General features: G+C 57.0%; 2 protein-coding genes across 12 annotated transcripts; one reads left to right on the forward strand and one right to left on the reverse strand.

The window, feature by feature from the left end:
- Nucleotides 1–283: 283 nt before the first annotated feature.
- Nucleotides 284–9,441, forward strand: CTSZ (cathepsin Z). Its single transcript, XM_059036122.2, has 6 exons — nt 284–594; nt 1,066–1,229; nt 4,916–5,095; nt 7,239–7,389; nt 7,778–7,940; nt 8,833–9,441. The coding sequence occupies exons 1-6, from the start codon at nt 449–451 to the stop codon at nt 8,941–8,943; spliced, it is 915 nt and encodes a 304-aa protein (XP_058892105.1). The 5' UTR covers nt 284–448; the 3' UTR covers nt 8,944–9,441.
- On the reverse strand, nt 9,441–21,104 carry NELFCD (negative elongation factor complex member C/D). 11 transcript variants are annotated; one of them, XM_059036119.2, is made up of 15 exons: nt 20,938–21,104; nt 16,830–16,945; nt 16,500–16,609; nt 15,538–15,647; nt 14,787–14,894; nt 14,140–14,292; nt 13,785–13,915; nt 12,975–13,140; nt 12,546–12,680; nt 11,999–12,138; nt 11,154–11,268; nt 10,736–10,831; nt 10,517–10,657; nt 10,086–10,215; nt 9,441–9,988 (listed from the first exon to the last, which is right to left on the reverse strand). In XM_059036119.2, the coding sequence occupies exons 1-15, from the start codon at nt 21,022–21,024 to the stop codon at nt 9,954–9,956; spliced, it is 1,773 nt and encodes a 590-aa protein (XP_058892102.1). In that variant the 5' UTR covers nt 21,025–21,104; the 3' UTR covers nt 9,441–9,953. The 11 variants fall into 11 exon arrangements, 10 of the variants coding, with proteins under 10 accessions (XP_058892102.1, XP_066868883.1, XP_058892099.1 ...); XM_067012782.1 differs by having other exon boundaries at nt 13,785–13,912; nt 20,938–21,061; XM_059036116.2 differs by having other exon boundaries at nt 10,517–10,831; nt 20,938–21,076.
- Nucleotides 21,105–22,706: the final 1,602 nt, after the last annotated feature.

Below are 22,706 nucleotides of genomic sequence, written 5' to 3' on the forward strand. Positions count from 1 at the left end.
AGTGGCCTTCAGAAAGCTAGACGAGGGCACAGGCCAGCGGGGAGACCCCCTGCCCATCCCCGGAGGCCTGGGCCCACGTGGGATGCGGGGAGAGGGGCACCTCTCCGGGTCCAAGGGGCCCAAGAATCCAAGGCTGGGGATGCCCCTGAGAGTGAATGAGGTCTGACGGACTGGAGGCTCGTGGCTGGAGGCCGGCTCGGGTCTGGGGTCAGCCGAGGCCTGGAGCGTGGCCCGAGTCCGGCCGGCGCGCCGGGCGGCCGGGCGGGGCGGGGTACCCGGGGGCAGCCTCCGCCCCGCCCCGGGGGAGTGTCCCGCCCGCGCGCAGCCACCTTAAGGGCCGGGCGGGGCGGCCGGGGCGGAGGCTGGCGGAGGAGCTACCGGCGCGGGATCCTAGTCAGGATCCGAGTCGCCACTCGAGCCGGGGTCCGATCGCAGCGGCGCGGGAGCCATGGCGTCGTCCGGGCCGGCGCGGCTGGCGCTGCTGCTGCTACTCGTGCTGCCAGCGAGCGCGGCGCGGGCCGGCCTCCACTTCCGCCCGGGCCGCGGCTGCTACCGGCCCCTGCGTGGGGACCGGCTCACCCAGCTGGGGCGCAGGTCGGGGCGGCTGGCGGGGTGGGGTGGGGGGTGGGGGGGAGGGCTGCCCATCTCCCGGGGCTTCGCGCCCTCTCCCGCCTCGGGGACCCTGCCGCCTCCTTGGGGTGCCAGGAACCAGGACGCCCGGCCTCCCTTGACCTCTGAGGGTCAGGGCCAGCCCCGTTGCTCTGGGGGCGCGCTCTTTCACATGTGCGGCGTTGGACGAGGCGCACCGGTGCAGGAGGCAGGCCAGCCTCGCCGCCCTGGCATCCGGGGCTTTGCTGGCGGAGCGGTCTGGTTCCTGCACTGGGTGGGGCGCGTGTGTGCCCGGCCCACTTCAGATTCTGAGCGGGCAGGGCCGTCTCCTGGCTGAGATGGCCCGCTCCCACTCGCTCTCAGTTTGGGGAGGGGAGAGGGTGCTGGGGAAGGTGCCTGCGCGCCCGACACCCAGAGGCCCCGGTGCTGATTCCGCTGGTGGTGGTCTGTTCCCAGGACGTACCCCCGGCCTCACGAGTACCTGTCCGCATCGGATCTGCCCAAGAGCTGGGACTGGCGCAACGTGAATGGCGTCAACTACGCCAGCGTCACCAGGAACCAGCACATCCCCCAGTACTGTGGCTCCTGCTGGGCCCACGGCAGCACCAGTGCCATGGCGGGTAGGTCGGGGACCGCGGCCCCTCTTGACTGTGGGCCAGGAGGGCCCGTCCAGCTGCCTTCTTTGTCAGTACCGGCAGCTGCATGCCAGGGTCCCGGGGGCGTGCAGTTCTGTGCCAGGACTCAGCCCGGCATGGGGCGGTGTCTGCGTCAGGCCTGGGGGAGCGGGACCCGGGGCCCGTGGGTGCCCGGCAGTCACAGGACTGAAGACCTGTGACAGACGGCTCCCAGGAGCCTTATCTGTCCCGAAGCTTGTGACCTGGGCTCTTGGGGGGGTCAAATCACAAACTCGCCGAACCCCCTGCTGGTGTTCGGGTATGCGGAAGTGAAGTTGCTTTTCAGCGTAGTTAATATTTGAAATGAATGCGTGCCCTGGGCCTGGAACATTGAGCAAGGCTGGCCGTTTTCTCATCTGGGCCTGAGCCGCCTGGCCGCAGCGAGGGCGGGAAACCTCGAGGCTGGGGTTGGGGGGGCGGGGGGATCCGAAGTCAGCGCCGCTCTAGAAGGCTGCTGGGCCTGCCTTGGTAGGGGAGGGAGGGGGACTTCGCACCAGCCTGGGCCTTCCCTCAGCTCGGGGTTCCGGAAGCCTGCAGTCACGCCGGAATCTTTCCAACTCCTGCCCTGTGGCATTGTGTCAAGCCAATGTGTGGCTACCGCCCCTGGCCTACCGTCTCATCCCATTTAAGCCTCCTGGCTGCCCTGTGATTGCTCCCACTTTGCAGATGAGGAAACTGAGGCTCCTGGCAGGGAGGTCAGGAGACTAGGCCTTTGTTGGAGTGAGCCGGGAGCAGAGCCCGGAAGCTGCGCTGTCTTTAGGATGAGGAGTGAGGGTGGCGCCTGGACCCCAGGGCCAGCCAGCTGTACTGGGGGCATCTGGCAGGGTCTCGTGGTGGCCCTGCCCCATCTCTCCTGGGCGCTGGGTTGTACTTCTGACCCTTCAGGAAGGAGGAGGGCGGGGGCGGGTAGGCTGAGCCCCATTTTATTTTGTTTTGTTTTATTTAAAAAATTTGGGCTTCCCTGGTGGCGCAGTGGTTGAGAATCCGCCTGCCGATGCAGGGGACACGGGTTCGTGCCCCGGTCTGGGAAGATCCCATGTGCCGCGGAGCGGCTGGGCCCGTGAGCCATGGCCGCTGAGCCTGCGCGTCCGGAGCCTGTGCTCCGCAATGGGAGAGGCCACAACAGTGAGAGGCCCGCATACCACCAAAAAAAAAAAAAAAAAAAAATTTGTTTCGGCTGCACCCCGTGGCTTGCAGGATCTTAGTTCCCCAACCAGGGGTTGAACCCCGGCCCACAACAGTGAACACACCAAGTCCTAACCACTGGGCCACCAGGGAACTCCCTGAGCCCCATTTTAAGGTGTAGGAGCTCTTCTGGGCAGCTGGGGAGGCCCCTGGCCAGGATGGAGATGCACAGGGCCCCTGGAGAACGTGGAGCAGAGGCTTAACCACTGGAGCCGCTGGGAGACTTCAGGGCCCCGCAGGCGGCCAGGCAGGGTGTGGGCGGGCCTCGAGCCAGAGGCTCAGGGCAAAGGCCTGGCAGGAATGGTGCACTCTCTGGCCTGGAGGAACTGAGAGGGCCTTTGTGGCAGGGGCCTGCGGGTGGGTGGGGGAAGCTGAGAAAGTCACCAGGGGCCCTACGCCCAGGGGAGGGGCCAGGCAGAAGCCTGAGGGATCTTAGGGAGGGAGTCACATGCTGAGATTTGCATCTGTAGAGGAGTGCAGGGGGCCTGGAGGGGATGGCGTGCCCCTGTTCAGAGGTCAGCCCTCCACTTGCTGGAGTGGAGTCTCCCGGGCATGTGACTGCTTCTCCCCGCACCTTGCTCTGCAACCCCTAACGGCCTCCCTAGCAACAGGCATCCTCTTCCTCTTTCACTGAGAAAACAGAAGCCCCAGAAGGGGACTTGCACGGTGCCCGGCCCAGCTGCCACCTACTGCAGCTCTTCGCTCGCCTTCCCTCCTGTCCCCGGCCGTCCAGCGTCTGAGCCCCTGGACGAGGCCATCCCTGCCGGTGCTCAGACCTGGCCATCGCTGAACCCCACCCCGTCTCCAGCCACCGCCCCACTTCTGGGCTCCTGGAGGGTCCTGCAGTCCCCACTTTCTCCCTGCCAACCCGGCCCCCTCCAGTCGCCTGCCAGCTCCCCGCCAGGGCCAGGTCTGATGGTTGCCCCCGGGCCTCGCCCTGCCGGGTTGTGCCCCATCACCCCGTCCCCGAAATGTTTTCCTCGCCTTGAGCCTCAGGGCCCCGGCCCCTGCCTCACCGGCCCTCCTTCATCCCCTCACCTGCTCCTCAGCGGCCCGCTTAACTTCTGGACATCGGGCTCCCGGGACCTTGCACCTGGGCTCGGCCTTCACGCCCACCCGCGGGACACCTCAAACCTCACGTGCTTCTCCTTCCTGCCACCACCCTCAGCCCCAAACCGGTTCTTCCACGGCCTCCCTGAGCGCGCCCGGAGAATGCCACCCCTGCCTCGCTCAGGCCCAGCCCAGGGGCACGCCGGCCTCGTGCTTTGCACCCTCAGAACGTCGGGCCGCAGGGCTGGACTCCTCCTTGCAAGCACCGCTGCGGAGCTGCCCGAGCGGTGCGCTTGCTGCTCCCCTGGTGGAGAGGCTCAGACCCAGGCCGGGTCGCTTTTCCGTTCCGCTTGAAACCCTCCAGGGTTTCAGGCAGACAAAACAAAACCCCGACATGCCCGCAGAGCCTGTGTAAGCTGGCTCCCTGTTCCGTGTTGGCACCCAGTTTGGGCACCAAGAGCTGAAGAACGGGGCCGGCACTCTCAAGCGGGAGGGGTTATTGGGCGAAGCGGTGTCAGCTGCAGAGTCAGCGAGGCCGGGGAGGAGGCTTGAGCGCCAGGGCAGGCGCCGGCCGGAGGCTGCTGAGAAGGAGCTTGGGGAGACCTGCGGGGGGCGGTGGGTGGAGGGCGGGGCTCACGCACACAGGGGCGTCCGCAGGGCTGTCCGCGGAAGGGCGCTGGGGGAAGGGCTGGTGACCGGCCGTGGTTCCAGAAGGCCCGGGGCTGGTCACAGGGCCGGAGGTAGAGCCCTGTGGGCCCAAGGGCCTAGGAGGTGACCCCAGGGGTGTAGGGGGCCTGGGGCTGCAGGAGGGAAGGAAGGGGGCGCCCGGAAGGGGCTGCTGGTGGGTGGAGGGCCTGGCCGCTCGCTCGCCGTCATCAGGGAAGGACTAGGCGCAGCTGCGGTGAGTTCTGACCCGGAGGTGGGAACTCGGGATGCGGCCACGAGGCGGGCGGCTGCGGAGGCTGCGGAATCGTCGCCACGGGAGGGCGGGAAGCAAGGTGGCGGGCCCGCGGCAGGGTTGGCTGCAGGGCCCCGCAGGATGCTGTCTGTGCAGGGAAACGGGGGCAAGGAGCCGGGGGCTGTGGCTGCCCTCAGCCGTCCCCAGCTGCCCCGTGGGGTGTGTGGGAGTGAGAGTGGGGTCGCCGACCGGCCCCTAGTCTGGCTCCCCAGTGCCCTCGGGGATCTACCAGCCTTCAGGCAGGACACGCCTGACCCTGCCCGGATGGCACTTGTAGTGGGGGGAAGGTGGGCATCGGTGCCAGGAAGGGCCCGGGAGGCCTCTCTGGAGAGCAAGTACCCCAGGGAGGAGGGGAGGGCCCTCCAGAGAAGGATGCGTGGCCCCCGGAGCGGCAGGCAGTGGGGTGGGTGCTGACCAGCGTGGGTGCTTCCCCCCGCAGACCGGATCAACATCAAGAGGAAGGGAGCGTGGCCCTCCATACTGCTGTCCGTGCAGCACGTGATCGACTGTGGCAACGCCGGCTCGTGCGAGGGGGGCAACGACCTGCCGGTGTGGGAGTACGCGCACCGGCACGGCATCCCCGACGAGACCTGTAACAACTACCAGGCCAAGGACCAAGGTAGGGCCTGCTCATCCCCCAGACGCGCACGCGCGTGCACGCACGCACACGCATGCACGCACGCACGCACGCGCACACTCTGCCCTCTTCCCAGCGCACGTGTGGCCCGGAACCCAGGTCGGCACACTTCTCAGGGCCTGTGGCCGGGGCCCTGGGGGAGGGCGGGACGGAGCTGGGAGCCCCCTGCCGCAGTGTGCCTCGTGGGCCGGGGGTACGGGAAAGGTGGGGCCTGGCATCCGTGGTGGGAAGACCAACAAAAAAGGACTTGGGATGGGGGTCTCCAGCCTGCGTGCCCTGCAGCCAGGCCGGGCCCTGGTGTTTGGGTTTTGACGTGTTGGCATTTTGGTGGTTTCACGGCCCTTTGTAAGGGGAACGCTCATCAAGGGAAGAATGTTTTCCAGGAGCCGGGTATGGCGAGCAGGCAGGAAGCAGGCTGCCGCGCCTGCATCTGGGTGGATTTGGAGCCGAGGGCGCCGCACGGACCAGCAAGCTGGCCTGGGGCCCTGGAGTCCGCACGGGCCTTTCAGCCTGCTCCCCTTGGAAACCCAGGAAAGACAAGTCCAAACCCTAACCCCGCAGTAGGTGGTTTTAAGTCACCTGTCTGAGCTCCCTCGTAACCAGAGCAGAGAGCCGAGGCCAACTCAAAAGGCCTTTTGAGACAGGAGCCGGGAGGACGGCGGTGTGTGGGGGGAGCCCGGAGGGCTTTTCTGCCCCCTCTTCCATCTGTAAAAGGTGTGCTCAGGCCCCTGTACCTTCTGAAGGCGCCATCCCACGCCCACAGGCTGCCCCCGCCTTGCCTCCCAGGCAGTATTGCCCAGCCAGAAAGCATCTTCCCAAACTGGTCCAGTGAGTTGTTGAAGTGATAGATGCAGCAGGGGTCAGAGAACCAAGGAGAGGTGTCCAGGATGAAGGGGAGCAGGGAGGGCCCCCGAGGGCTCAGAATCGGGAACTAGGTGGTCCACGGAGTCCTGATCTGCCCAGAACTGGTCTTGTCTGTCCTCGGCCAGATCCCTCCAGCCCACCTAGTACAACAGGGCCAGGTGGAACTCATCGGCACCTGATTGTTTGCAATAAGTAGTCCTGTCTTTTCTTTTTGGCTGCGTTGGGTCTTCGTTGCTTCGCACAGGCATTCTCTAGTTGCAGCGAGCAGGGGCTACTCTTCGTTGCGGTGCGCGGGCTTCTCATTGCAGTGGCTTCTCTTGTTGTGGAGCACGGGCTCGAGGCGTGTGGGCTTCAGTAGTTGTGGCTCGTGGGCTCTAGAGCACATGCTTAGTTGCTCCGTGGCGTGCGGGATCTTCCCGGACCAGGGACTGAACCCGTGTCCCCTGCACTGACAGGCAGATTCTTAAGCGCTGCGCCACCAGGCAAGTTCTAGTAGTCCTGTCTTTGTATTAGCAGATGTGGCCACAGATCCACCTTTTTTCAGGTTGTCCTGGGCATTTGGTGTCCAAGGGACAAATTAAACCAGCAGTTTAATCCTCAAGGAGTTTAATATCTTGGGGGAGGAGTTTGGATAGATACAAAAGTATAACATCCTGGGTTTCGGCACCAAAAAAAAAAAAACCAAAATACTATAACAGAAATAGGTAACGTGAAAGCAGTAGAAAGTGGTGCCGTGGGCCGAGGCAGGATGGACGAGGTGAGAAGTAATACTGCCCAGGGCCCAGGAAGGATGCAGGAGAGGGTGTGTAGTCTTCTGGATCTGATAGCTGCACTGTTTTTTGAGGCCTAATTATTGATACCTCCTTAGACCAAAATAATAAGAAAATGCTTATTTTTTCCCCGAACGTGTCGGCCTATTGACTAGCCAACAACACAATCTTATTAAAATTGAATAATTTAATTACACTCTGTTCTCAGCTGTATTGTGCAAAGGCCTTTCTCCTGGCTTTAAAGGAAAAGTGGAGCTTTTGAGCACCTACTATGTGCTAATTAACGTTTCTTTCCACTGAGGCCTGGGGAAAGGCTTTTTATAACTCCTGCAGCTGAAAGAAGAGGGTAATTAAACACGGGAGGGCAAGAAGATTTCCATGATTAGCTGATGGATGGAGCATTCAGTTAGAAAAGTGGAGATTGGGTCTGGGCGTGCTCTTTGGGGTTAACGAGGAAATGGCCTCACGCTGACTTTCCGTGCCGTCCCCAGAGTGTGACAAGTTTAACCAGTGTGGAACGTGCACTGAATTCGGAGAGTGCCATGTCATCAAGAACTATACCCTCTGGAAAGTTGGCGACTACGGCTCCCTCTCCGGGAGGGAGAAGATGATGGCAGAAATCTATGCAAAGGGCCCCATCAGGTGAGGAGCTTTGAGACCCCTGCCTGCGGAGGGCGTGCACGCTTCCAGTAAACGGGACCCCGGTGATTTTCACCCCTTTCCTTCTGGCCAACTTTGCCCACAAGGCTGGAGACACAGCTGCCACGGGAGTTTTCTCAGAAGTGAAGCTCAATAGCCCACGTGCCCCTCGTAGGATTATTGTGAGGGGGGAAGGACACATCCACGGACAGCTCCGAGCGTAGCCAGCGCTCTGGGGCGGCTTCGGTAGGGAGGACGCCAAGTGAGTAACAGCAGGAGTTGGGGCAGAACCATCAGGTGTGCGTTATCTGAGTTGGAGCCACACGGCTCCTCCTAACGGTGGTCAACGATGGCCACTGAAAGCGCTCGTTCTTTCCCTGCTTGCCCTCAGCTGCGGTATAATGGCAACGGATAAGATGGTTAACTACACCGGTGGCATCTATGCTGAATACCACACCAGGGCCTACATAAACCATATCGTCTCCGTGGCCGGCTGGGGTGTCAGCCATGGGACGGAGTACTGGATCGTCCGGAATTCGTGGGGCGAACCATGGGTAAGACGTTTCCACTGCGACTCCTCTCACTTGGATGGTTCTGGGGGTTTGGTAGCTGAGGACTGCGGCCCTGAACAGAGGGGCTTCAGGCTCCAGACACGTGGGCTGAGGTCCTTCTGCACTGCACGGGGGCTGTCCCCGTCCTGCCTGTGCAGCGCAGCACGTGTAGCAGCCTCCCCGCCCCGACCCAGTAGGTGCCAGATGCCCCTCCCCGTCCCCCAGCTGTGACAACCGGGGGTGGGGGGGGTGGGACACGACGTCTGCAGACATTGACAAATGGCTCCCGAGGGGGATGGGGGCTGAGAAGTGCTTCTTTAGAAGTTTCCCTTTAGAAAGCTTTGATTCCTTTACCACCATCTCATTCTTTTTCTTGCCGTACTTGCTGCTCTCCTAAGTAACACTGTGGAGTTTCTTCAAAAATACTTTTTGAGTTGAGTCCAAAACCCAGGGGAATTAACGTAACTGCCAGAATTTTCACTTCTAAGACCTAGTATTAACCATTAACAGCTGAAGACACAAATTCATTGCTATGAAGTCAGGGAAGGTGATTTATGTCAGTGATGAAATGTCAATATTTTTTATTAAATGACTATAAATGGGGATATCAATAGGTGGTCGAGTCATCCGGTCTAAAGAGTCGATCAACATTTTAGTTACGTTAATCAGCTCTCGGCACACAGGGCCGTGTACCCCTCGTGTTGAATGTTAACCAAGTTGGATATTTCACAAAAGCTGTTTCCGAACAGGGGTCCCAGGAAAGGGAAGGGGCAGCCGAGCCGGTGGCTGGGACGCTGTCGGCCCCCCGAGCCTGAGGCTGGGCGAGGAGGGGCGGGGGTCAGTGCGCGCAGGGCGCAGACAGGATCTGACTGACGCACGGCCCCACCCCTCCCAGGGTGAGCGAGGCTGGATGCGCATAGTGACCAGCGCCTACGGAGGCGGCAAGGGTGCCGACTACAACCTCGCCGTGGAGGAGAGCTGCACGTTTGGGGACCCCATTGTTTAAGGCAGACGTCTCCAGAGGAGCGGCTCGTAAAGAAATGACCGCAGGAGCCGTAACCAGGGGGCATCCCACCTTCACGGGCACTGGGGTGGTCCTGCCGTCGTTTAAAGGAACTGGGGGTTGGCGGTCACACGCGGCCGCCGGTGACGGCCCTGGGCACCGAGGGGACGGCCGCCGCGATGCCGCACGGGCTGCAAGCGATCCCGGGGGCCGTCGCGGAGGGGACGACCCAGCACCCGCACAGGACGGCTTCCTGCTGGGAGGACGGCGGCACACCATCCCCCTGGAGAAGCGTGAGCCACCAGGCGGTGGATGGTGTGACCTCCGTTTTCTTCAAGCAGTGATTTGGCGACGGTGGCCTGCGATGTATTTAAGAGGTGGAACACTTCAGACTTGTCATCACCAGTTCCTCTGTCACCCTGACATCAATGGTAGGCCCGAGGGGGGATGGCGATCTCAAGCTGCCCAAGGGGTGAATAAAATGCACACTTCACACCGGAACGGAATCTGAGTGCTTTATTTGCTTTATCTACACACGAAAACATTAACACCGGGACCTACACCTTCCAAGCGCAGAAGGGCTTTTTTAAAATTTGTTCTTGGAAAATGAAAGCAATTGCAATAATATGAACTAACCGATGGAGCCTTGTGAGAAAACTTAAATCAACTCTGAAAATAGTTCATCTAGGCGTCTCAGTTTCTGAATTCCCACCACCCCCGGGGCTGACAGTTGGCTACATCCCAAGAGGTAACGGGAACCTAGTTCCGCTACCGGGGGAAATGAATACTGTAAACAGGGCTTGGGGGCAGCCCTGGGCTCACGAGGAGAGGGGACTGTTCCCAACAGCCGTTACACTGCTAACACCTTCCCTTTTAAAAAAGCTCTCCACCTCCTCCCGCCAGAGCCCGCTTCCAAGCTGCTGGCCGGGCCTGTCCAAGAGCAGCTTCTGGAAAGGGTTCCCCGCAGCGGGTCTCCTGGAATGTCCTGCTCCAGCTCTGGAGGGTGCTCTGAATCAGCTCACCAAGATGAAGTTAGACTTGCAGTGGGCTTTAACAAACACAGGGGAAACAGGCACCGGGTTAGAGACAGGAGGGAAACGATGACGTTGGAAACTGCAGCCAAGAGACGCTCACGCCAGCCCTACCTATGAACTCAGTCACAGGGTCGTGTTCCCCTTCCGTTTTAATGGTGCCCGCGATGCTGTCGTTCTCCAGGATAGGAAGGAAAAGCTGCACGAAGTCAGAGGTGTAGGGGGGCGCGATGACGTCGAGCACCTATGGGGAGCACAGCCCGTGAGCGGCGACCACCAGTCGAGCGGCCACAGTGCGGCCAGAGCCCTCCCCCAAGCCCCGCCACTCCGCTTCCTGCCGACAGTCTCGGCCACTAAGAGGCCCAGGGGCCGGGCAGGTAAAGCACTGTTGGGGGGGGCAGGAGGCGCCCGGCAGCCTGGCATCCATCCGTGTCACTGTCGCCACCGCGACTATCCGAAGGCACGGCTCCCGGAGTCGCGGCAAGGTGGCTGCCTCGAGCCGAGAAGGGCGCTGCCAGGGGAAGCGGTAACCGGCGCGCGCTGACCTCAGTCACAAAGTGGCGAATGAGGGAGATGTCGGTGTCCAGCTTCTCCAGACACTTGCGGATGTAACTGACCACGGGGAGCACGTAGCCCCGGCTCAGCAGGTGCACCATCCTGTCCAGGAGCGTCTTCTTCAACTCGAGCTGCACGGGCGGGGCGACAAGGCTGAGGACGGGGCCGCCTTCCCGCCGTGCAGCCCAGCCCGAGGGCTGCCCGCTCACCTGCTCCATCACGTCCAGCTGGGAGTGCTCCGTCTCGAAGAGCTTCACCAGCAGCTGCAGGACCTGCGCGTGGAGGAGCTGGTGGCAGGTGCTGATCTACAAGGAGGCCAAAGGGAGCCGCCCTGAGCGCCACGGCTGGGTCTCTGGGCTCCCCGTCGGCCCCACAGAACTGCCACCAAAGACAGCTCGTGGCTGACGGCGGCGGCCCCGGCGCCCGTCAGCCTCTGTCCCATCCCTCATCCTTTCAGGGACGCTTGATAAAAACTGAGAGATCTGTGGAGGCAACGAAACTAGCTCCTTAAAAGGAAACTCCTCATTTAGAACAGAAATAACGAGCTCTGGAAGGACTGCCTTCTGAAGGCGTGGAACAGACGTGCAGGAGCCTCGGATCCGGAGCTGGGGGGTCCGCAGCCCCTACCTCGTCCAGCAGCGCCAGGTGCACCGGGGTGTGGTCCGTCTGCAGCTGGAAGTACCTCGGCTCTGACACAGTCCAGTCCACCCACTTCAGCACACCCATGGCCACCACTGGAAACCTACAGGTGAACAAGGCAGGACACTTCCTTTAAGCAAAGTTTCCTAAAGGACCAACACCAAAACTGAACACCACCGACTCAAGCCAGCCCATCGAGTCACTCTTCCACGTGCTCTGCCAGGGAGACACGATGAGCTGAGAGCAGGCGGGCGAGACCAGCGTCCTCTCGAACGCGCAGCTCGAGAACCCGAACCCCACGCTCAGCTGACTTTGGACCAGCTTTGCTGGTTTGAAAGGAAAAGCCCATTCATGCCACACTCCATGAGCTTGGTGGACTGGGCTGAAGCTTACTTTTATTTAGCAAACCCTTTCTTTGTCACTAGTACAAATTAACGGAGGAAGATTCACATGCCTAAGAGGACACCGTGTGTGTAAGCTTTTCTAGTGAATGCTTATTTATATAACTGGCACGGCACACACCATTTCTATCTAGGCGATACTTTGTCTGTCTAACTTACTGTAAATAGAGCCTCTTCTTCAAATCAATTTTTGTAATTCTGGTTGGTCTTCCTTTTTCTTAGTCTAATTTGCAAACGGACTTCTGGCAAGTAAACACCTGAAAATTACTCATGCTGCTAGAACAGTTTAAAGTGCTCTCTCTCTATTTACAAAAGAGAAAATAAATACGATGAATGAGTGTGTCTGAATCTGTGATATTTTTTGAGCTTTTCATACGAAAGCGCAAACCCCTCCTCCCCAGAGAATCAGCGTTAGAACCTCCACGTGCTCACCTGATACACTGGTAGAGGGTGCTCAGCTCGGCCACAAGCTCAGACGCCCCTTTGTTCTCATTGCAACACAAGTTGTGAACAGTCTCGACAGCTTTCGATGTTGACTTCAGCTCGTCTTTATTGATGCTGACTCGCTTGTTCTGAAAACACACGAAGTCAGTGAATCCCGATGGTGCCCGCGTCCTTGCAGTCGGGGTGACCTGGCCTTGGCCCTTCTCTCTGCAAAGCCCCGTCCCTGTCTCTGAAGTGTCCCCGTCACACAGCGAGACCGTCCGCCAGGGAGACCGGCGTCTGTCGGTGGCTCAGGGAATCGGTTTCGTTTCTTTCGCCACACTTCCAATTACAGTTTAAATTACTATCGTAGATGCTGTGTACCTTTCCTTGAGACATTTAGCACTCTGACTTATTTTATGCAGAAACACTAGAAAAGACATTTCTGACACTAGTTGGCCCCGTGATTCCCTGCAGCCAGAATTCCCAAATAACACCAAAGAGAGGAGGTTTCTGGCTCCCTAAAAAGTCCATGAGCTCTCAGAACTGACAGTACCTTCTTCCAGGTCTCCACCACGCTCGCTGCATATGCTAAGATGTGGATGTACTTGTGCTTGTGGTCCTGGTTGATCCTGGCCCCTGGTTTAAAGAGTGACTGCATGAACAGGTCCAGGAAGGCTGGCACCCGGATCTGAAGAGAAACACACAAACACACTGAAAAGGAACACAGGAGTGAGGTGGCAGGTAAGTCCACACGCACCCATGGCAGGAGGGCCCGCTCACGTCCACCGCTGCACGTGCTTCCGGGTGTGTGAGGGCCGAGGATGTGATGAGGAAGGACCCGGGAGAGGACAGAAGCATTTCAAGGGGAATGTGCACTCGTGGACTTCAGAGAATTAAAAGGAACACCAACTTTCCAAAAGAACATTCTTCCGATCGGCACTGAGGGTGCCCCATCCCAGGGTGAACGGGAAAAGCGACTCACGAGCTCAACGGGAGGCGGGTCCATGCTTGTAAACATCTTGAACAGGACTGTGATGTCGGCCGGGTTCAGGGCTCCCTTGGACAACATCGCCCCGAGGGCCTGGCACGCCCGGGGGTAGGAGGCAGCTGTGCCCAGCGCGAGCGTGATCTGACTGGCGTCATGGCCTCTTGATGAAAAAAAATCGTATATCCCATCATCGATGAGGTGGCTCCCTGTTCTGCCCTCTCCCCTCCTTCTCTCTCATTTTCCTTCCTTCCTTCTTTCAGATTTATGCTTTGAACTGTTGGGGTCCCTTTGTTTTTTCATATTTCTCTCATCCACTGGTACGTTTACTAACTGACCCCCAAAAACAACATTTAGAGCTAACTGGAAAAGAATGGTTCAGTACAGCTCGCAGGCTTCCTAAAAGGAACCACGCACTCTTTAAGTATCTTAAGACTCCATCAGTAGAAAATAAAGCTAATAAGGGCTAGTTTTGTGCTGTAAGATATGGACCACGATCTAACAATCAGACTAGTAAAGAACTATTTCAGGACTGTTGCCATGTGCCATTGATGAGTCCCAATATATTGGGAATTTAGGTTCATAAATACAGTGAATTAAACGATAAATCGTTTACCAAATATTCATCGAAGCAAAGCTTCACAAAGCAAGCTCTCTTCATCTATTTAAAATCAGCCCGACTTTTTCAGCTCTTCTGGACAAAAGCAAGTTTACCTATCTGTCAAAAACAGGGGGACCCAGAGTCTCCAGCTGTGGACGCCGGGCAGTGGGGCGGGGGCGAGGGTGAGCTGACAGGCAGCCTCTCACCTCTCCTGGGCAAAGCGCTGGACCTCCTGGGCGATCCTGCGCACGGCCGAGCCGCCCTGCTCCTCCTGGGCCAGCACGGACATCAGGGCCTGGGCGAACAGATACGTGTGCTCCCCGTGACACACCATCTTCTGGAAGACGTCAAGGAGAGAGCGTGTGGGGTTTCAGGACCACAGCAATGACAACCGCCGGCAGAAGAGTCAGACTCCGACAGTTCTGCACGGAAGTCCCCACCTGGGAAGGTGCCCTGTGACCCGGACATTCTCCACAGTAAAGAGCATTTCCCGTTTGAAGATGCATGACCCCACGCAAACGGCCTCCTCCTAATCTGAGCCACATCAAGTAAAGCGCTTACAGCAAATTCAGGGAGATTTTTTTCGAGGTTTTCTTCGCCTCCGTCCAAAATCGCAGCTAGAGAGGTGCGAAGCACTCTAGAAAACACCTCCAACTGCTGGCAGGCCGTGGACACGCTGGTGATCTCCCCTTGGTATCCTGCATCGGAAATAAGCTGCGACACGGAAGTAAAAGCCAAACACAGCGCTGGCGAGCCGTGGCGCTGCGCTCACAGGAAGGCGGCCAGCGGCCGAGCCCGGGCCGAGCGGGGACGGGCGCTGGTCGCAGGTCTCAAACTTCTGCTCGGGTCCCCGCTTCACCACTCACTAGGCTAGTGGTCCCAGTCAAAGCCCCGCCCGTGGTTCTTCGTGTGCGAGACGGAGGAGACGGACCAGGAGCTCGTAGAGGCTCCTCTCCGAACACGAGGCTCTCTGTACGTGCCAGCTTCCTGCCAAATCCTAACACACAGCCCACGTCGATCCCCAAACATACAAAGTCTATGCTTTTCTTTCTCGGTGTTTATGACTTACTAAAGTGAAACAACGAAAACCTTTACAAAAAAAGCACGTAGGATCTTTTCAAAGGACACAGACCAACAACCGACCAAGTCAAAATCACCCTCATTCATAAACACTTCCATCTTTTCTCGGACTCCAGGACTCTTCCTACCTTAACAGTGAAGTTCAACATCAAACAGTCTGGGTGGGCTTCGGCCAGCTTGTAGAAAAGGTCTCTCCACGTGGTGTGTGCAATCATTTGTTCAAGCCAAGCGGGGGTCTGACAACAAACCGACAGACAGACAGCAAGGTCAGAGACCTAGCTCTTGCCTAAGCGAAGATTACGCCGTGTCAGCGGGCACAGGAAGAGCCCCTCGCCTCCTAGCTTTGGCCGCAGTCCCCTACACAGGAGGAAGCAGGCCCCGGGCTGCTGAGACCACCTGGTGGCCGGGCGGCAGAGCCCGAGCCCCGAGCGCCCCCGCAGCGTGCGGAAGCGCCAGCCCCTCCCGAGAGGGCACTGAGAGGCGCCTCCCGGGGCATCTGAGGCTCGGGGCCGCGTCACACGCACTGACTTGTGGTGCGCCGGCTGCACGCCCTCAGCAGAGAGAGGCAGGCGGTCTCGTCCGTCACCACCTGCAGCGGCCACGAAAACGTGTCCCCTGCTCTCTGGCTGTGCGGCTGACGGACCCGGGGCAGCCCCGAGTCCGCCTCGCACCCGGAGCCCAGCGCTCTGAGTGCGCGAGATCTCCCTGCTCCAAGTAAGCATTTAACAGGACATTCGGACTCTGTGCAAGTTCGGTCGCACCCTGATTTCAGCCCCCGACTCTTAGATGACCGACACAACACGCCACACGCCACCGTGCAGGTGGCATCAGCAAAAGCCTCTAGGAGCTGGCATTACAAAAGGGAATAAGGTTCCTCACCTCTCCCTCCTCAGTAAAGATAGAGTCTGCTTTGCGGGGGTCGAAATGTTTGATCAGTAAACTCTTCAGATGATTTTCCACAGTTTCCTGAACCTGCACTGGTTCAACGCCTGAAAGAAAATGAAAGCCACGAGATGGAAAATGGCAATCTCTCAATTCACTTTGTTATTTTAGAAAAAGTAGACAGATCAAAAGTTTACATGCAAATCAAATATCACAGAACTGCTTCTGACCACTTAGGATCTGGGGGCCTCTTCTGAAAATTAGTATTACTCATATTCGATGGTAAGACCCAAAAAGGAGTCCAGGGCAAAACACACAAGCATGCTTGTTTACGTGGAAAGGACAGTGACATCTTCGAAGCCTCGCTAGGAACAAGGACAAATTGCCAAAATGGAAACACATCCCCCTCTCCCCCATGGACGAACAGAGCAGATGCCAGCCGAGGGGACACTCATGTGAAATCACCGTAACAGCAGGGAGTCAACTCGCTTACGGGCGGCACCTACTCCACGACGTCATCTGTACTCAGCACAGAGGATTTACAGTAAGGCTCTACTTGGATCATATTAGCTAAAAGCCATAATCAGGCCCAGTCCTAAATTAGCCATCATTTCTGCTTGCTATAACAGACCTCTTAAAAATGACACACTGAACATACACTGTATAATCCTCTACTTCTACAACATGGTAGGGAAAACAGCTCAATGAGAATCACATTTGCAGGTTATCTGTAAACCTCAATTATTGAATCAAAGGTAAAAATCAAGCTGATGAAAATGGATAAGAAGTTCAGTTCTTACTGACAGAGGTCTTAAAAACCAGGAAAACAAACAAACAAACAAACAAAAAGAACCAGGAAAACAAAGAAGGCCTTTCCAATGTATCAGCATGGTAATGACCCAGCGGTCTACTGTAAAGGTCAGGGTGGGGAAGCGCCAGAACCCAGCCCCCCAAAGCACCTGTCTGAATGAGCCACTCGGCCAGCAGGTTGACGGTCTGGGCCACAGCTGTGTAGTTCTCTGACAAGAGCTGGATAACGTTCTCCGGAGACCCTCCCGCCTGAAAATACCTAGAAAAGAGTAACAAACAAGCTGTGACACTCCAATGGGCGTAGACGGGCATGGGGATGGACAGCTGCAGCAGGGTGGGGGGGAAGACAGGCTACTCAGGCTTTTAAAGTGGGGGGACCCCTAGAGGCCTTCCATTCCCGTACCACATTCTTCTGAATTTCACGTATCATCTTTTGGGTCTATTACACAACTTTCTCCTCCCAGTGCAAACAACCTTACCTCTTCAGAGTGTTAAAGATGGAGGGTTCCATTATATAATCCCGGGTAGAAAATTTGTGTAGGCATTCTTGCTGGACCTCGGCATCATCTTCTCCCTCTCCATAATCATCCTCCTGCTGTTGGCAAAAAGAGCCAGGCTATTCTTCATTACTACAAATATCCTGCAACCTCACCTTAAAGCCGTATAACACCGTCCATGTCAAAAGTGTTCCACGGACTTCCCTGGTGGCGCAGTGGTTAAGAATCCGCCTGCCAATGCAGGGGACACATGTTCGAGCCCTGGTCCGGGGAGATCCTACATGCCGTGGAGCAACTAAGCCCGTGCGCCACAACTACTGAGCCTGCGCTCTAGAGCCCGCGAGCCACAACTACTGAGCCCACGTGCCACAGCTACTGAAGCCCATGCTCCACAACAAGAGAAGCCACCGCAACGAGAAACCCATGCACCACAACGAAGAGTAGCCCCCACTAGCCGCAACTAGAGAAAGCCCACGCACAGCAACAAAGACCCGGTGCAGCCAAAAATTAATTAATTAATTTTTTAAAAAAGTTCAACATATGTCATTTCATTTGACTTTCACGACAATCTCATGAAGTACGCTGGACTTCATGAGAAGTGATGAGTGGCGAAGAAAATGGAATCCAGAATCATACCAAGTGAGATTGTATTGCGACTCCACGCTGGCAAACTTGTGTACGCGGTCATACAAGTTACAAGACTCCTCACCTGGGCATCCACTTCTCTTCTACTGAACAAAGACAACCATAGGATCTACTCCCATTTGGCTGCTGTGAGGATTCCAGGAGCTAATGTCTGGAAGAGCCAAGCATCGCACCTGACGTTCAATATGAGTTCAGCAGATGTTAGCTACTCTTCCTGTCTTCACTGTTACTATTTCACATGTGCCATGCATGGAAGGCTTTCCAACAGACTGATGAAGCAATTCTTGAAGGCAAAAGCCATCCATTTGCTGTCAGAAAGTGAAGCTCACTGGCTTGCCTCAAATCAGCAGGCCTACCTGGATACTAGTCCCTGTTCTACACGGCAGCGACCTTAGGCAAGTCGCTGAACCTAAGGGCAAAACAGCACAATGATGTGATGACAATGGACCGAATGACCCCAAGGTCTGTGCGGCTTTAACGCTGTTACCAACAAGCAGCGGCTTTTTGAACACTCACTATACTGAGCACTATACTTCCCGCCAGGAACCCTAAGAAACCCTAAGACAAGAGACGGCTTTTTCTGCTGAAGGAGTTTATAAACTAGTAACTGCCCCTAACAGAATGGCGTAAGAGCGAGGCCAGAAATCAGCAAACTATGGCCCAGGGCCAAATCCACCCTCCTCTTGTCTTTGTAAATAAAGCTTTATTGGAACACAGCCACACAGCCCCCTTTTTAAAAACATATTGTCTATGCCTGCTTCCCCCCTATAAAATGGGCAGAGTGGAGCCGTGACAGCGACCTGCAGAGCCCACAATATTTAGTATCCGGCCCTTTCCAGAAAAGCTTGCCCAGCCCTGATCCAGACTGACATCCTGAAAGCAGTGCTCTGGGAACAGAAGGAACATGACCCCCCCGCTATGGAGACGGGGGAGTGTCCTCTCAGACCTTATTGCAGTGGGAGCCTCGAGCAAGACTGGTGAAGGAAGGCCGGCCTTTGGCCCAAGAGGCATCCTTCGGTGTCTGGATTCTCGGGCTCCTGCCCTGGGCACTCACCTTTTCCACTACATCTTCTCCCGGCTCACGCCACTTCCCTGCTCATAAATCTAGAATTTAGCCTAGATCTCTCTCTCTCAAGCTCTAGACTCAAGTACTCAACTGTCTATTCTCACTTCCATTCGCATGTCCCACTAGTACAGCAAACTCATTAGATTCCAAACTACCTCCTCTTTTCCCTCTAAACAGATCTGCTTCCTACAACCCATGTTTTCGTAACATCATCTCTACCTGTTACCTTAAACTCACAAACCTAGAAGAGGTCTTCAATTCTGCTCCCACGTCCTGTCCAAAGACCCATCAGTTCTCTCTCCCACGTGTCTAACCAACCTGGCCCTTCCTTCCCCCTTGCCCTCTGCCCCCCTTATTTTGGGCGCGCTCGCGGTTGCAATGGCCCCCCAGTGGCATGGTCTCATTCCTTCCTTTCGGTCACCTTTCACACTGATGCCACCATGACCTTAATAAGCCACAAACCTGACGTCTCTCTCTTGCTTAAAGTTTCCTACCTCCCTCAGAAAAGACATCCAGGCTCCAGCAGGGCTGCAGCCTTCCTCTCGCCACCTCCAGTGTCAGCCCTCAGGCACTCCGCACCAGCAAGCCGCAGCCGCCGGACTAAGCCATCTGCATCTCAGCATCCCTTAGCTCCTGCCGTCTGCACGGAATGTCACAGCAGCCTCCTTACATGTCTTCCTGCCTCCCCCAAATCCACCCACCGTGGGGTTAAATGAAGAGTTTGGGTCACAGAAACTGATCTTCCACTGTCTCAAAATCCAGCTCGTGCCACCCTTCCTGTCACCTTTCTTGACTTTCTATCCTCCAAGAAGTCAGAGTTAGAAGGAACATGAAATGAACATCTAGTCCACCCGGCTCACCAGTGGGAGCCTATCAGGGTCAGTGGGCCAACTCGGGATCATATGCTTAAAATTCCCCGGACGTGAGACTCCGCAGCCTCCTGTCGGCGGGCATCTAGGCCTGGCTCTGCCATCCCGAACTGCTGAAGCAAAGGCGAACAACTGGAGTGCTCAGTTTATAAAATGAAGGCACTGGACTAGATAGCCCTTAGATATGCCCTAGTTGTAACGCGCTGTGACCGGAAGGCTTTGGTGGTCCGGCGGTTTGCTGGAGTGGAGATGGAGACAAAGGACCTAAGTGGGAACCCCATCCCTTCATGTATGAGTTTCATGACCTTGGGCAGGTCACGAGGTCCTCCCGTCTCACTTTCTTCATTTACAAAATGAGCAGAGTTAACACCCAACTCAGTATCTTGAGCGTGGAACGAGATAATGCATGAAAGCACCTAGCCAGCACACATTTTCAATTAGCTAAATCTGACTCTCTCACTCGAAGCTTCCAACACCCTGGAATGATCCGACACGTGAAGCTTAGAGGGTCACTCCCTGCCCCCAACTCTTGAACAAGTCATGCTTTTCAGCAGCTCTCAAAGGCCCTTCAGAACCCACTGCTTCCACCAGGCAACTAACCACACAGGCTTCCTTTCAGCTCCTGGAACACAGCGCCCACCTTTGCATCCCTGTACCCCGGCTTCAATGCCCTCAGTGCCCCGCCAGCCCCTTTCAACGGGGCACACCCCACTCCAGGCTTTCTTCCTTCAAAATATCACTTCAGTGTGTCCCCAAAACAGCTAACCTTGACTCTTGTTAAAAGGCAGGTTCCTAGGCTCCCCTCCAGACCAACTCCTCCCAGGCCCCAGGGGAGGGGCCTGGGAAGCTGGGTTTCAAACATCACTGCGGGTGGCTCTTCAGATGAGAATCAGGTTGGGGTCCCCTGGCCGAGCGACAGCGCCCAGTTCCGACTGTGCAACCCCTGGCTTCAGGGGAGAAGGTTCTGAGCCTCCCTCAGCTTCCACAGCAAACCCTTGAAGGTGGAGGACGGACGATCCTTTCCTCCTCACTCAGGCCAGAGCGCCCAAGAGTATGGTTTACAAACAGTAAAGCACATGTGGGAAAGTAAGTCCAAGTTCCACTTTTCCCCCTCATGATGCTGAGTTGGATTGTTTTAAAGATTATGACTACTTTTCACACTCTGTGTCTGGGCCCAATCCTCCACCTTCGAGGTGGTGTCTGACCCTCCCGGGCGGGGCTAAGAAATCCCAGGACCCGGCCCCGAGGCCGCCCCAGGGTGGTCGGAAGGTCAGCTCGGGTCACGACTGGGGGGCGGTGCCCCTGCGGCCGGAGCCCGTCACTGGGGGATTCCGGGTCCTCACCACGCATCCCCGTCCCGTGCACCCCGAGAGGCCGCGCGCCCGGGGGGTGGTCGCGCGACGGGAGGGGGCGGGGCGGGCTGTGCTTGGACCACGCGGCGGGGGCGGGGCCGGCCTGCCGGCGACGGAGACCAACAGTCCTCGTCGGAGGCGCCCGGTGCCCCCCTCACCTGGCCGCCGTCCGCCTCGTCGCCCCACTCGGCCGCGCTCCCGAAGTAGTCCTCGTCCATGATGGCGCCCGGCGCGGACCCCGCCATCCTCTCCCGCGAGCGCGCGCGCGAGCACGGCGCATGCGCACGGCGGACGGGACGCGCGCACGCGCGGCCCCGCGGCCCCGCCCCCTGCGGACGCGCGCCTCATCCCAGGCGGGAAGCGCGGGGCCGGGGCGGAGGGGCGGGGCCGGCGCGGAGGGGTGGGGCGCAGAGGGCAGCCTACACGCTGCGGAGGGAACCACCCGTACCGATCCAGGAGCGCGACCTGTTTGGGCACCAGGGATATTGGATCGGGATAGAAGTTTGGAACTAGACTCACACGTGGCCTGGCTTCCGGTGCCAGCTCCGGGTCTTTTTCACTGGGAATTTTGGTCCTCTGAGCATCAGTTTCCTCATCTGACACCTGGGCACAAGGACAGGGCCAACTTATTGGGCACAGGGTTTATGATATCACTTATATGTGGAATCTAAAGTAATGATACAAATGAACTTATTTACGAAAAAACAATAGACTCACAGACATGGAAAACAAACTTATGGTTACCAAAAGAGAAGGGGGAGGAATAAATTAGGAGTTGGGATTAACAGATACACACCACTGTATATAAAATAGATAACCAACAAGGACCTACTACTGTACAGCACAGGGAACTATATTCAATATCTTGCAATAACCTATAATGGAAAAGAATCTGAAAAAGTGTATATATATATATATATATATATTCTGGATCTGAAAAAGAATATATATGTATATACAGATATAGATATATAGATCACAGCCACCACTTACAGAGGGCTCATCAGCACTATGCTTTCATGCATTACTTCTTTCCTCATCTGACTACTGCTTATTGCGTGTCCCTAAGTGCCTGGCACTATGCTACACCTGGAGCTCATTGGTGAACAAATCGGACATCACCCTCGCCCTGGGGGAGACTGTATTCACCTGAGGGAACAAACAAATGAGACAATAACAGAGCGTAACAAGTGCTGGTTGGTACTCTGTGATAATAGGAGAGCCCAACTTTGTCAATCTCTAAGAAACTTATATTTGAGCTGAGAGTCATATGGCAAAAGGAGCGAAGCAAGCTGGACCAAGGAGAGAACACTAGGAGAGCAGAGCTGCCGGACAGAGGCTGGTCGTGTGTCCTTGGAACCCAAAGGCCACTGAGACTGGCACCTGGCAGGCCAGCAAGAAGCCCGGATGAAGTGGGAGAGGTAGGCTCGGGGAGATGGTGAAGGGGAGTTGGGCTTTTCACTGAGGACTCTTTGGAAAGATGTAATGCATTAACGTATGTAGAGCACCAGGCGTGGAGCTTGCACACAGTAGGTGCTCAGCAAGTATTAGTCATTATGATGAGGATGAGGGAACTTGGAGTTGGGAATGCAAGTTAGGAGGCCTCAGTGAGAGTTAACGGGGGCCAAGAAGGGGCTGGGGCGGCTGCTGCGAGATTGAGGTTAAGTCCTTAGGATGCAGCAGACTTGGGGATGGCTTAAGGAGTCAGCCCAGGAAGATGTTCCTGAGACTTGCAGCCTGTGTGCCAGGGGTGGAGCAGCACGGAGACAGAGAGCCCAGGGGGCGGGCTGGTTTCTGCACGGGACCCTAATGAGTTGGATAATGAGTTCAGATTGGGTCGTGCTGATTGGAGGTGCCACGGGAACACCCTTGCCTGGATGTCTTGCAGGTGTCCAGAGGTGGGAGTCCATGGCTCTGGATTAAGTGA

This window comes from Kogia breviceps, chromosome 14, assembly GCF_026419965.1.
Source record: "Kogia breviceps isolate mKogBre1 chromosome 14, mKogBre1 haplotype 1, whole genome shotgun sequence".
Classification (NCBI taxonomy): Eukaryota; Metazoa; Chordata; class Mammalia; order Artiodactyla; family Physeteridae; genus Kogia; species Kogia breviceps.